At 39.7% G+C, this 14222-nt stretch overlaps 2 protein-coding genes and 1 pseudogene across 3 annotated transcripts; 2 read left to right on the top strand and 1 right to left on the bottom strand.

Moving 5' to 3' along the window:
• Positions 1-3233: 3233 nt before the first annotated feature.
• On the bottom strand, positions 3234-6315 carry LOC121757594 (annotated as a pseudogene).
• A 2193-nt stretch (positions 6316-8508) lies between these two features.
• LOC121757592 (synaptotagmin-4-like) lies at positions 8509-10246 on the top strand. Its single transcript, XM_042153116.1, has 6 exons — positions 8509-8613; positions 8746-8758; positions 8872-8943; positions 9056-9177; positions 9821-9901; positions 9971-10246. Exons 1-6 carry the CDS (start codon positions 8509-8511, stop codon positions 10244-10246), a joined length of 669 nt encoding a protein of 222 aa, XP_042009050.1.
• Positions 10247-11332: 1086 nt separating this feature from the next.
• Positions 11333-13907, top strand: LOC121759582 (uncharacterized transporter C405.03c-like). 2 transcript variants are annotated; one of them, XM_042155222.1, is made up of 8 exons: positions 11333-11870; positions 12147-12506; positions 12577-12794; positions 12916-12983; positions 13065-13166; positions 13232-13349; positions 13426-13561; positions 13643-13907. In XM_042155222.1, exons 1-8 carry the CDS (start codon positions 11790-11792, stop codon positions 13703-13705), a joined length of 1146 nt encoding a protein of 381 aa, XP_042011156.1. In that variant the 5' UTR covers positions 11333-11789; the 3' UTR covers positions 13706-13907. The 2 variants fall into 2 exon arrangements, with proteins under 2 accessions (XP_042011156.1, XP_042011155.1); XM_042155221.1 differs by having other exon boundaries at positions 11335-11870; positions 12913-12983.
• The last annotated feature ends 315 nt before the right edge of the window (positions 13908-14222 follow it).

Below are 14222 nucleotides of genomic sequence, written 5' to 3'. Positions count from 1 at the left end.
TCCTCTATGGCTTTTTTCTCAGCTTCGTTTAAAGCCGAAGAGTATAGCCGCTTCCAGTGAGGTACCTCCAGCTCCTTAGAGTTAAAGAATACAAAGCAGCTAGGTCAGTTCGGCATTTCAGCTTACCGAGCAGGCAGTAAACCACAACAGGAGTAAAAGAGATCAAGAAAAGCCATACGAAGACACGAGTGTAGAAAGAAAATTTTTTCATTCATAAGAAAAAAAATTTTTTACACAAGGAGGGCTTCAAGGCCATTTTACAAGAAGGAAGAAAGAAACTAAACTAAGAGAAGGGAGATGAAATCATACTCCGCCAGTTTCATCTCCGGCTCCCCTCCGGGTTTCAGCTTCTCCCTCCTTGTCCACCTCGGCTTCAGCCTCAGCCTCCCTACTCCCCCAGCCTGCTCGGCGCCCCCATAGCCGATCTGCTGCACCTCCTGCTCGGCCTGCCCGTCGCCGGTCTGCCGATCCGGCTGCTCGGTCTCCTTGCCGGCCTCGTTTTCCTGCTCACCCTCTCCTTGGAAAATTGGAGCGGGTGAAACAGGTCCCAAGGAGGCAAAGATGGCCTCCATGTTCTCGTCCCGGTCAGCTCGGCAATTACGGACTCGGTCAGCAGAAAGCAGGACCGAGGAAGACGCGAGCTCGTCAAGGAGCGGCAGACTCTGGAGACGAGCTGCAATTTCTCGGCCATACAGCGGCAGGACGACTTCGGGTCCCTGCTCAGCATTATCGGTCATCAGTTTCAGCAGATCACCGACAAAGGCCGAAAATTGATTGCTCAAAAAGAGTTTCTCCGCGAAAGCACGGAGAGCCTCCCCTTGGGCAACCACGGCAGCAGCCTCCCTCTGTTTCGACTGCTCTCTCTGGATAATGAGCTCGTTTTTTGCCCGCTGTGCCTCATCCTGAGCCGAGATCCTAGCAGCCCTTGCCTTCTCAAAGTCTGCCCTAGCCTGTTCGGCCTGGTGACGAGCAGCAGTCAACTTCCTCTGCATCTCAGCATAGTCGCTGGACGCTTTAGAGAGTTCAACTGCGACGAGCTTGCTGAGCATATCGTTCCACTGAAAATGGAAAAAGGAAAAAGTCAACCGAGGGGCCACAAAAAATACAGGAAAAAAGCAAGGCCAGAAAATCAAGAAGAGAATTCACCTCGGCGAAGTCCGTGGGCCATAAAAAGGGCTCACAGATATGTTCCGAAGGAGGCGCCAAGACCACGTCTTTCTCTGGCGCTCTTGGGGGCTTCTGAAGCTTCGCCTTCCCCTTTGCCGAAGTCGACTCCGGCTTCTTTGGATCCGAAGAGGTCTTTTGCCTCTTCGGATTCTTCTCGGCATCAGACGCCGAGCTGGTGGTTTTCGGCCTCTCCGGTTCCTTAGATTCGGAGGATTTGCGACCGAGCTTGTTTAGCAAGTTCACTGCCAAAAAGCAAGAAAACAAGGTTAGTTTTCGTCGTCAAGGCAGTAATGCATAAAAAAGAAATCCTCACCCTCAGTCTCGTCGTCCGAAGACGGGGAGTCGAACACGAAGTCGCCCTTGACGAGCTCAGACTCCAAGTACTGCTTCCTAATCATGGGAATCTTATTGAGCTCGGCCTCGAGCTCGTCCAACGGTTCTACCCGAGGATGAGGAATAACGGACTTCGGCCCTCTCCAGGAAAAGTCCGAAGCCGAAGTCCTATTATAAAAAAAGAAACGATTTTGCCATTTCGGCCATTTGGTTTTACAAAAGGCTCTAAAGGGCTGTAAAGGGATCAAGTAAAACCAAGATCCCTTCCTCTTAAACTGGAAGAAATTAAGGATTGCCCTCAGAGACAGATCCTTATCTAGCCTACGCAGTTCGGCAGCAAAGGCCGATAAGTGCCTCCAAGAATTCGGAGTCACCTGACCTAAAGGGAGTTGGAAAAAATCAAGAAGCTCTACAAAAGGTGGGGGAAGAGGGAAACGAAGCCCGCATTCTAAGCAGGCTTCGTAAACGGTGGCATAACCCTCCGGCGGCGAGTTAGCCCTATGATCGTCGTCGGGAATCACCACCTTCCCCCCGGGAAGAAGATATTTTCCGTGTAGGGATATCACAGTGTCCTTACTCAAGATGCTGTGAAAGTATTCTACGGTCTTCTCCCCGGACTCTTTCCGGCTAGAAGATCCCTTACCCCCTTTCCTACCGCTACCTGACTCAGAAGAAGAAGAAGAAGACATGATTCTTACTCTTTGAAAGTCTGAAGAAGTTCTGAAGAAATTCTTGAAGGAGCGGAAGGAAATTTTGCGCAAAAGAGAGAGAATGCAGAAGAAACAATAGCAAAAGTGTTCCAATGATGGAAAATGGTAATATTTATCAGATTCACAGAGGCATTTCAAATCCGTAGCGCCGTTTCAAATCCCCCTTTTTCTGGATTCAACGGCCGGATTTGCTATCGCATTTAATGCAGACACGCGCATGGCACGTCCCCTGACGTCAGCCTCCCCCTTACACTCATCCAAAATGCCGAAGTGATTCACTTCGCTTTTCGGGGGGGTAGTGATGGGGTACGAACTAAACAACTAAACCCTAATGGCGAGCCCAATAGCAGTGACGGCCCATTAGCCCAAAACCCAAGAAAGAGTATCAGTTCGGCACGACCAAAGAGTTCAGTTCGGTTCGGCACAACCAAAGAGTTCGGTCGCAGCCTACAGCTCGGTAAAAGCCAACCAATCAAGCTCTACTCTCAGATCGGCAAAAGAACCAATCAAGCTCTACTCTCAGATCGGCAAAAGCTGATCGGCAAAGTTCAGCAGTTCGGTCTCAGTATTCGACCGAACAAGGAGATAGTGGACCCATGCAGGACCTCCACGACCTCCACTACACCCACGATCTATCTAGTGGTATGAAGCAGTTGTCAACCTGCAAGCCACGATCTTGGTTCAAATGTATAAATAGAACTTAGATCAGATAGACAAAGGTTAAGCTCTCTAGATATCGAATCTCATATAGCAAGTCAGTATTGTAAGCTGTAATCCAGATCAAGCAATACAAATTTGCCCTCCTTTCTTCCCGTGGACGTAGATTTACCTCAGTAAATCGAACCACGTAACTTTCTGTGTCGTGATCTATATTTATTACCTGCATTTATTACCATCAAAAATTCGCCCAATCATCAATGTTCATATATATACACATAGACATGCAGGCATGGGACTACTAAAAAGAATTGGACTTTATATACATACATACATACATAATGACATCAATTGTAGTTTTACTAATCAAATGCGTAGATTTAACCGCCTAAGCCAAACAGAGTGCAAGATCATGTGAAACATATCAAATCTCTCAGCCCTTCCTTGAGCCTCAAAAACTCGTCTTCGGTTACTGCCATCAACCGCACTATTTCTGTAACATTTACCTGTAGTGAGAATGGAACATCACTAAATGGGGGAGCACATAGTGATCTGATAGTATCACAGGGATGCATTCTGCATAGATGGCCTCCACAATTCTGGGGCTTGCCACTTCATATCCAGTGGGGCATAAGCAGAACTTTGATTCCAGCATATAGTCATATTAGTCAAGATTTTTAGGGAGGTACTCATGGATTTGGAGGTCAGGGTCCCTGCTCTTCCAATAGATTTGGAGGTCATGGAGGCCACCAACAAAGAATGCAAGGTAGGGCCTTGAGATAGCCGGAGAAGGAGGAGAGATCAGCTTTGGGTTCACATAGTCACCATAGAGATGGATCTCAGGCAGGCGGAGGAGTTTGCATTGCACAGGACGCGGATTGATTTGTTGTAGATGTGTGCATTTCCTTCCGAGGCCCAAGGTCCCTGCATGACAACAAACTAGTATGATTAACAACTTCAAACTGGGAGAATATGAAATGGTCAGCTTCTTGAGTTCTGTTCCAAAAGGGATGCTTGGTGGTGGAGATGAGTTTCACATAATCAGAGACGAATTCTTGGAGTTAGGCTTGTACAGATACTTCACCATCCATGTCACACTGAATCTATGACTGCCATGATCCATCTCATGGATGAATCTCCCTTCACTGGTGTATATGTCTTTGCATGGACCATCATGCACTATTGGTGTCACGACCGCCCTTCTAGGGTATAATAAATGCGGCGATCGCGACCTAAACGGACTTAAATGTAACAGGGAGGATAGGCTAGGGTTTCATCAAAGAGGTTTGACCAAAGTATTTAATGAACAATTAAGTATAAGAAAAGAAGGTCACGCTTGAACAATGAAATCCAATGAAGAATGACTATCACAATTTAGTTCAAAATGGCAAGGCTCAAAATAATCCAGAACGTAACATGTCTCAATATCCCAAACAAGAATCTAATGGTTTCAGTATCAACCCAAATATATGATTAATCATGTTTTGGCGGAAGCATCCAAGAGAAAAGTGAAGTCATGTGTGAAGACACGACGACACTCGGAGTTTCAAGACAGTCTTATAAATTTAATTAATTTGCTCAACACCGCCAACCGCTCGTCGTCGCTCAACCTGCACATAAGGAAAACACATGCAGGGCTGAGTACTATAATAATACTCAGTGGGCTCATGCCGTAAACATTTTCAATAAAAGTATTATTTATCATGCCATACATAAGTAACCATCGGGGTTTAGCTTTAGAAAGGCCCGAGGCACTCAAAATCATTTCCCATTGTAAAAGTCGACTGGTTAGTCATTTTCCCATAGACGTTAACCATATCTGCCAATACATGACATGGAATGTGGCCACAAACCAAGTCACTAGACCGGCCAGCCCGTACGTTAGCACACGGTCTACCATAGGTGTACACTAGTCCAAGTAGGGTTTGCGGCCCTACGAGGACCCGAATTCAATTTAGATAATAATGGCATAAAGTCATATCAGATAGGCACGTTAAAATCAAATAAGGCATGATAAACACAATTTCATTCCCATCGATAAAATATTTAGGACATCGTCCTCATTTAAAAGAAAGCTCACCTCGTCTGCTTAGATCTCAAGTACTTTCTTCCCCTTGCTATCACACTGAGAGCGTGAGTTATCACCTTTAAATTATGTGTAACACAAATCAGTCTCAATCATTGACTCAAAATCATGCATGTCCCCAACGTTTCCCTTTTGCCCATCGATTCGTTTTATATTAACATTCACAATCAAGACATGCTCTTCATATCCATTTATCCACACACAACTCCAGATCTATCATCAAATCATGGTCACGCATGAGTGTTCTTCAACACACATCACACGCGTGCACACACAAACACGCACGCCGACACACACACACGTCGATCCACACACACACATGCATCCCACTCATCAATTGGTTTCCCCTTTTTTTCACTCGATCTATATGCATGAGGGTTCAAGAACATCGATTAATCGGTTGGATGAGGAAAGATAGATCAAAAATACCTCTTCTTGATAGAAACGATCGGTAGAAACAAAGTATAATCTTGATTCTTCAATAATTCTTGAGGCGTCAACTTAAATTCTTCTCAAAGGTGAAGAACTCATGGAGCAAAAGAGAAGAAGAAAGAAAAAAAAAAGAGAGAGAGTGTAGGCGTGTAGTTTAGTGGCTAGGGTTAGGGTTTGTTTTTTCCTCCCTTATTTATAGAGATAAATTCCAAGATTTGATTCTCCACAATTAATTAAATAAATATTGTGGAGTTATAGAAGGAGAGGGAGAATGGCGTGAATTAGGGGAGAAGAATAAGGAGTATTCGAAATCTAGGCTATTTAAATAGCCTATGATTTTATTTGGTATTTCACGGAGTAGAATAAAATAATACGGAGCAGAATAAAAATAATAAATCCTCCCAAAAAATATGAAGTAGGCGATTTTTATTCCTTCTCCCACAAGGAATTAAATTCAAATGCTAATAAAAATAGGATATGACAATATCTCCTTAGATATGGTAAGATTTGCTAGGATATTTATATTTATTCATGGAAGAGAATAAATAAGGGATCAAATATATATAATAAACAATTTCCTCCTCCCATAAATAGGAGATTTTCGAAGTCTCCCTAGGAATAAGGTAGGGGTCGAATTTTCCATGGAGAAAATAAGGAATAATCGACTTTGGATTTAATTTGGATAATTATCACAAGCAAAGAATTAAATCCAAGAAAAAATAGGATTCCTCTCCAAAAATCATGGTGGTCGAAAATTTCAAATGTGTATGATATTTATGATGAACCTATAAATCTCACTCATCCCTAGGAAATAATTCGCAACAATATTTTTCACCTCGCATCAAATATTCACATTGTCACGCTACCATTCAATCATTTTTACTTCTACCTCGTGTTCTCAACACATTGACCTTTCAACGACCACGTCATATATTCCACATCCTTGACTATTCACAACCACGTCATTTATTCAACGGATTTGACTATTCAAATCAAATCTCAACTCCAAAACGCAATTAGGTCACACAGAAACCATGCAATTAAATCACTCATCATTTAAGTCACATACTCCACGGCATTAAAAGAAATAAATGCAATCGTCATAGGGTTCGACAATTAGGGTTCAAAAAGTGGGGCGTTACAATTGGCACCTCTCCTTCTTCATAAACATACACCTTCAAATCTTCTCTCCATTTCCTTGTAACTCCTGCAACCCCAACTATTGTTAATCTTTTACTAGCAACATCAAATTAATCAAAACAAGATCGCAAGTAATTAAGTCATAATTATGCTGTAAATATAAGTAATCACGTGCAGGTAATCAAAAAGACCTCTTTTTTTCCAATATAAATCATAATGTCAAAAACACTGCTCATCGCCGCTCCTATCTGCAGCTCCGACTAACTTAACATTTTTGAACTCTGCGACCGGCCGGAGAAGTGTCCGGATATGAAAAACACGGTGACGATTACTGCCGAAATTACGACGATCGAAAAAGTAATTCTCATCGCCATGATTTCTCAATGACGATGCTCCCTAGCTGCGCGCAGTATATATATGTTTGTGTATTTATATATAAGTTCGCTCACGATCGTGATGAGTGTGTGAAGTTGAGCTTTTGAAGTTATTCATTTAATAATTTAAAAATAAAAGATTTGTTGGCTAAATCTAATTTGCAAAATACAGTAATACGTATTAGCTTTTTTGGGTGATTGGTTTGGAATCTAAATATTAATTGTGTAGCTATTTGTTATTTGTATATTTCCATGAAACAAACAATTTTGATATTTGGAAATCAATTATTATCAAATCATACGTGTTGAATCGTTATCGAGTCAATCTAATAATAACCGAACTCCCAAATTGACCTATTAAAATAATTGTTAACCCGAACACGAACCCGACCAACTACCTACAAATCCGAACACAACACGATATGAGTACATGATAAAAATCTGATTTACATGATTTAAAGTTGATTTACAAAACCTATAGAATAAAAGTAAAACATAATATTTTTTTAAATGATTAAAAGAATATTAGTAGTATTTTTTAATGGGTTACCGGAACTAATCCAATCCATTCCAACCCGAACCCAACCTAAAATTATCTAGTTATTAACAAATCAATCCGATAAGAACATGAATCTAATAAGGTTGAACTCAAACTCATTATATTTGTGCATGTTTGTATAAGATTTCATATTGTGTTAGGAAAAGTATCAGTCAATTTATATTTGCTTTAGACCCACCATTCTACATTTTCGTAATGATGCAAAATGCTAGAGTATTTACGTGATACATTCTCCAAATTAATTTACTAATTATGTTGTCAAAGATTCACAAACCCTACGTCGAAGTCTACATTCAAGTTATCTTTTTTTTTTGTGACAGTTGTGTTTTGGTTAAAATTCTCATGCTGCGCAGCCTACAGCTTGAACACATGTTGAAATTAAGTTTTTGGTGGTGGTTCTTTTTAGTTCAAGTAATACTGTCATTTTTCATGATATGATAAGAACATATATTGATATTATGGAACTAATTTATAGAATTATTGATCGATAACCATACCATTTTAATTGTTCATTCCGAGTAGAGAAACATCATCTCCATGTTTTGATAAGTATAATTGTAGTCCTAAATTGTTATTGAATTACTTTAATTTAAATACCAACTTTTTATTTAACTAAGAAATTTAATGTTTTTTTATCGCATGGAATTACAGTTATTGAATACTGCTGTATTGATGTATAAAACAATGTTTTTTTCTCAGTGTTTATAATAGCTATATATAATTAATTCAAATTGCAAAAATTAGAATCTCATGCCATATCATAACTCATTTGCCCCATAATCAACAAGATTTCAATCTATATGTATATTTCATATTATAAGATAAATTATTGTCCAAAACCATCAAGTTCATTTACTAATTGATTATGTCATGATTAGTCATCCATTGAGCCATTCATATTGCACAAGCACACAAACTTGTTTACCTTAACTTAGATATCTTAAATTCTTAATGTATTCAAATGTTCGTTTTCCACCTCATTCCAATTCAAGCACAAGAAAAAAAATCAATCAAAGAAAACTAAAAATTAGATCTTTAATTCTGCACAAGATGGGACTTTTCCTTGGTTACCTTCTGGGTTTCGCAGTTGCCTTGGGATTGATTGTGGGATTTGCAAAATACCAAAATCTCAGATCCAAGAAGCGCATTGATTTGGTGATTTTTGTATGAATTAATTGCTACTGACTACTGTATTACATTTTCATAAGAGAAAAACCAAAGTGAGAAAAAGAAAAATAAAAAAAAATTACTGTGGAAAATTCTACCCTTCTTGGATTGTCATCTCAGATGCAGAAGTTATGTTAGTTATTACATGAATATATATTTCTGTATGAATATTACAATATCATGTGATCTGATTCGAGTTGATCTCATTTTGCAGTTAAACTGGCTTAATCAACTTATGTTCACCAGGTTTATTATATATCATCACATTCTTTTCGAGTTTGTCTTGTTTTCCAAGTCATGAGATTGTCACTCCACCAAGTACTAACCGATGTAGGCGGCATCACAACTGATAATTCACAGGTTGTAATCTTAACTAAACTTATTATTAACATTAATGCTGTTTGATTGTGATGCTTTTGATGTGAAATAGGAGTTGCCATTTTGGAGAGTGAGCCTAATGAGATAGTTATAGAATTGGATATGCAGTGGGATGGAAATCCAGATATAGTGCTTGATATCAAGACTAGAGTTGGGGTGGCACTGCCAATACAGGCACAATTTATCTCACACACCATATGTATATATGTAGCTATGTGCTTAAAACAATTGAATCTTTTCGAATTCGCAACTCTATTTTAACATTGGATTGATTCACTGGTGATTTTAGGCTGATATTCAAACCCCTAGCAGATGAGTTCCCATGTTTTGGAGCTGTTTGTTTTTCATTGAGATTTGATAGAGAAGGTGAATCCCAATCCTGCATTTCTTTACTTTAAGGTTGTACTAAAACATGCCATTTTGAGTGCAGAGGAATCTTGATTTTACACTCAAAAGTGATTGGTGGAGATTTATCTTCAATCCCAGGAATATCTGATGCCATTGAGGCAAATCTGATCCATTTGCTAAGCTGTGCATCCGTCCATTGCCAGATAGAACCAAAAAAAACAAAACTATAGCAAAACCAGAATCTTGGCCTTGTCCTTTTTCATTTTATGTTTCAAGTTCTTCACCGGTTTACAGTGAAGAAGAGTGAAAAATCTTGTTTTAGGACAACCAAACGAGTCCAATCTGGAACGAGCCCTTTGAGTTTGAAGTTGAGGACACTTCCACTCAGCACTTTACAATCAAGATCTATGATGATGAAGGAGTCCAAGCTGCTGTGCTCTGATGCCTCTACGCAATCTTGACTCTTGAGGCCGGTAAGGTGAAGGATGTGTGGCTGAAGCTAGTGAAGGATCTTGACATCCAGAGAGATAACAACAAGAATCGTGGTCAGGTTAGAATCAGTCTGCGTTCTTGATCATATTTTGGGATCTTTCAACTGAATTTTAGTTGGGATTTGAAGGTGCATTTGGAGCTGATTTACTGTCCGTTTAGCACAGAGAATGTTTGGACCCATTTGATCCCTAACTTCTGTAGAGAAGGCACTCAAACATTTGACAGTAGGGAAGCTGCTGCTGCCAATAAGAAGGATATTATTGTCAGAGGAGTTCTCTCAGTGACTGTGGTGTCGGCGGAAAGTGTGCCAGCTACCGATCTCATGGTAAAATCGGGCCCTTTTGTGGTGCTAACAATGAAGAAATCCGAGCACAGAAACAAGACAAGGGTGCCATTTTCTTGACGAGGTTTTAGTACTGAAAATGCTGTCTTGATCAAGTAGGTGTAATGTGTTGTATACTCCCTCCGTCCCCGAATAAGAGTCGCTAATTTCCATTTTGGGCAGTCCCCCGTTAAGAGTCACTCTTCATTTTTACCATAAATGGTAGTAGGCCCCACATTCCACTAACTCACTTCACTCACATTTTATTATAAAACCAATATAAAAATGTGGGTCCCACATTCCACTAAATTTTTCAACCAACTTTTCTCTACATTTCTTAAAACTCGTGTCCGGTCAAAGAGCAACTCCTATTAGGGGACGGAGGGAGTACTTTTCAGGCACTTAATGACACATTGGATCCAGTTTGGAATCAACATTTGATTTTGTAGTTGAGGATATGGATTACATAGCTGCTGATGGTTGATGTTTATGACCATGACACATTTGGGAAGGTAATTCAAATGATCAAAATGAATATGTTCTTGATTCTATTGATGAAAACTGAACATTTTTAAGATAAAATGGTGTGATGCATAGTGACACTCACAAGGGCTATATTTGGATGGAGAATAGTCACATGATTTTCATTTAGATGTCACTGAATCAGGAAAGGTCAAGCTGCATATCAAATAGACCTCGCGTTCTGTCGTCAAGGAATGAAACAGGACGTTGACCGATCAAGAACAAACCAAGGTGTTCAATGTAAACATAGCTCATGAGAGTTTTGATGATTTTTTGTTTTGTTTTGAGAGACAGAAGAAATTCAAGAAGAGGCAGAGTTTTGGTTCCTTTCAATTGTATTTAATTATTTATTGGATATGATTGCTACTTTGCAACCTCCTTAACTAACAATATTAAAATTTCCCAGCTGACTTGTAACCTTTTTTCACAAATTTCAGCACTAAATTAAATTTTCTGCTCCAATTTAAAACCCAATAATGATGAATTTAACATATTCTTTATTACTAATTTAATGCAATTCTCTAACTAACATACCAATTGGCAATGAGCACTACATGACAGGCACACTATAATTGTGTAGAGTAAGAATTTGGTATGTGTATGTATGGAGAGGGAGAGGGAGAGGGAGAGGGAGAGATGGGAGAATTGAGTGGAAAGCAAGTGGGGTGAAGTTTAAGGGTTTGACGAGCTGTAATTAACACGTGAAGGCAAAAACTTTCCTTTCTAGTAACCAATAATTTCGCAGTCAATGCAATTTTTAAAGAATTAACTGCAGATTTTGTTTATAACCTAAAAAATTTCCCTCATTCCTCCATTCCCATACGGCTTTCTTGGACTTATTTCACTGAATTTTGTTTCTGCCCTTCTTCATCAATCTACAGCTTATTGCTGTTGCTTTGATGTGTTCCAACCTAACTAACAAATTACTGAGTGATTAAGGTTTCTATTTACATTGTTTTTATGCTTGAAGTTGGTTGTTCCTTTTGTTGGTCGGTGGCATTCTTGCAAGATTCTGCAGTTTTTGGGTTGAGAAAGTTCAGATCTTGATTGCTTATCTTGGTCAAGATCAAATTTTGGAATCTGGGTTTTGCTTGAATTTGTGATGGGGTGGAGATATAGCGGTGGTCTGGTTTTAATTGCTACCGTTGTCATTATTTGGGTTGCTTCTGCTGAGGTTACACAGGTCTTGATCCTCGCTCTCTCAGAGTTTCAATTATTCTTTAGATTTAGCTGCTTTTCTTGGATATTTACGAATCTGTTTTAGCAATTTGACATATTCATATTGCAGTCTAGGAAAAGATGATTGGTAAACTAGTTTCTTTGCTTTTCTGCCTATACCACTTGAGATATGTTTAGATGAAATGTGTTAATTTGGAAAATGGATTGTTATATTCTTGCAATTTTAGATAGTTTAGCCTTAACATGTCACCTTAATCTTGAATGTGCTTCTCTAAAACAGGATATCTTCACAGACTATAAGCAGCCATTTGCTGTGACATACCTTGGAGCTTCTTTAATGGTGATTTATATACCTATAGCATTCCTCAAAGACTGGTTATGTAATATCCTCAAGAAACGTGCTAGCAGAAAGGGTGACGACGTTTTCCCCGGTCTAGGCTCTGCACAGAAAATCTTTGAAATCGAAATTCAAAGACACATCAACAGGAAAGACAGTGAGGTAGACCTCTCTGAACATGATGAGGGGAAGCCCTTGGTTCCTGTAGATGATTCTAAAAGTATCAAACCCGAGAAAGAAATCACAGCTAAAGAAATCGCCACTTATGGATTCTACCTCGCCCCTCTTTGGTTCATCACTGAGGTACCTTAGTTCAATGTGCATTACTCGAGTTAGTATTGAGGATATTGTCTAATTCGCTCATCTTTTTCAGTATTTCTCAAATGCTGCTCTTGCACGGACGAGTGTTGCAAGTACTACCGTTTTATCCTCCACCTCAGGGCTGTTTACTCTCTTCTTTGGGGCGTTCTTGGGCCAAGATACCTTAAATTTTGCGAAGGTAGTTGCTGTGTTTGTAAGCATTGGAGGCGTCATCATGACAACCCTAGGAAAAACTTGGGCTGCTGATGAGTCGGAGCTAAATGTGTCTTCGTGAGTGTCTCCCCCCATTTTCTTGAATCTCGAATGTCTTCAGTTTCATGTTATTCCTCAGTGCAATTGTAATGTATATTTCAGGACTGATGGTTCAAACTTTTTGTTTCTGTTAAAGAAGTAGCAAGCGCTCTCTTTCCGGGGATGTATTTGGGCTTCTATCAGCTATGACTTACGGTTTATTCACTGGTAACGTGCTTTTCTCACTCAATGATGGTACAACTTAAGGCTTTGTTACTTATTTCCATGATACTTAATATTGTGCTGCAGTGCTGCTCAAGAAGTTTTCTGGCGAGGAAGGAGAGAGGGTCGACGTGCAGAAGCTGTTCGGCTATATTGGCCTATTTACACTTGTGGCTCTTTGGTGGCTTGGTAAGTCATTAAGGCGTGCTGTATTTCTCGTTTTGTAATCGACTCTAAATCCGCGTTCGTTGCAGTATGGCCGTTAACAGCTTTAGGTATAGAACCAAAATTCACCATTCCTCATTCAGCTAAGATGGATGAAATTGTGATTGCTAACGGGCTAGTTGGGAGCGTTCTTTCGGACTATTTTTGGTACGAGAAACTACTGCTTTTTTTTCTCAACACAGACCTCGTACAGTCTCATGATTTTGCTCTGGTCATTATTTAGGGCATTGTGTGTCGTCTGGACAACGCCACTTGTGGCCACCCTGGGCATGTCTCTCACCATTCCACTCGCCATGGTGGCCGACATGATGATTCACGGGCGATCTTATTCGGCCATCTACATTCTTGGCTCAATCCAGGTAGACAAAAACTTGTATCAGACTGTCTGATAGGTCAAGATCCGTTGCATGACCTCTGTTCGGAACATCTTTGCGTTGCAGGTGTTTGCAGGATTCGTGATAGCCAACCTTTCTGATAGACTCTCGAAGCTATTGGGTTTGTAGTGTTTGCACGCATCAAATCTTTTAACGAAGGAGCACCAATATAGTTTGTATATTCGTCACAGCAATATCTGGTTGATCATGATTCATGAAATGTAACAAACTTTTTTAACTTCATCTCTTGATTTATTTGCCATTGATTTGGAGAATTTTGTGTACACGTACAACTCATTTATATGTAGCCATTGTTTTTAGTGTGATTGAATATCTCCACTTAAAACGTACTTCCTCCATCCCACTCCAGATGTCTATATTCTTGAGTTGCACGAGATTTTATGATGAGTTGTTAGGTGTAATAAGTAGAGAGGAAAATGTAGTTGAATATTTAATGAGAAATGAGTAAGATTTATTTTCAAATATAGAAGGTGGATATCTTTAGTAGGACAAATTAGAAAGAAAGGTGGACATCTTGAGTGGGATGAATGGAGTACAATTTTCATGCAAACTTTTCGTTTTTGGTGATATCAAGGTAAATAACGAATTAAGAAACGCCACTAATCTTCCGGAAATTTTCATTTCC

This window comes from Salvia splendens, chromosome 12 (genome assembly GCF_004379255.2).
Source record: "Salvia splendens isolate huo1 chromosome 12, SspV2, whole genome shotgun sequence".
Classification (NCBI taxonomy): Eukaryota; Viridiplantae; Streptophyta; class Magnoliopsida; order Lamiales; family Lamiaceae; genus Salvia; species Salvia splendens.
Note: the sequence above shows the minus strand (reverse complement) of the source record. Positions and strands in the feature narration are given on the sequence as shown.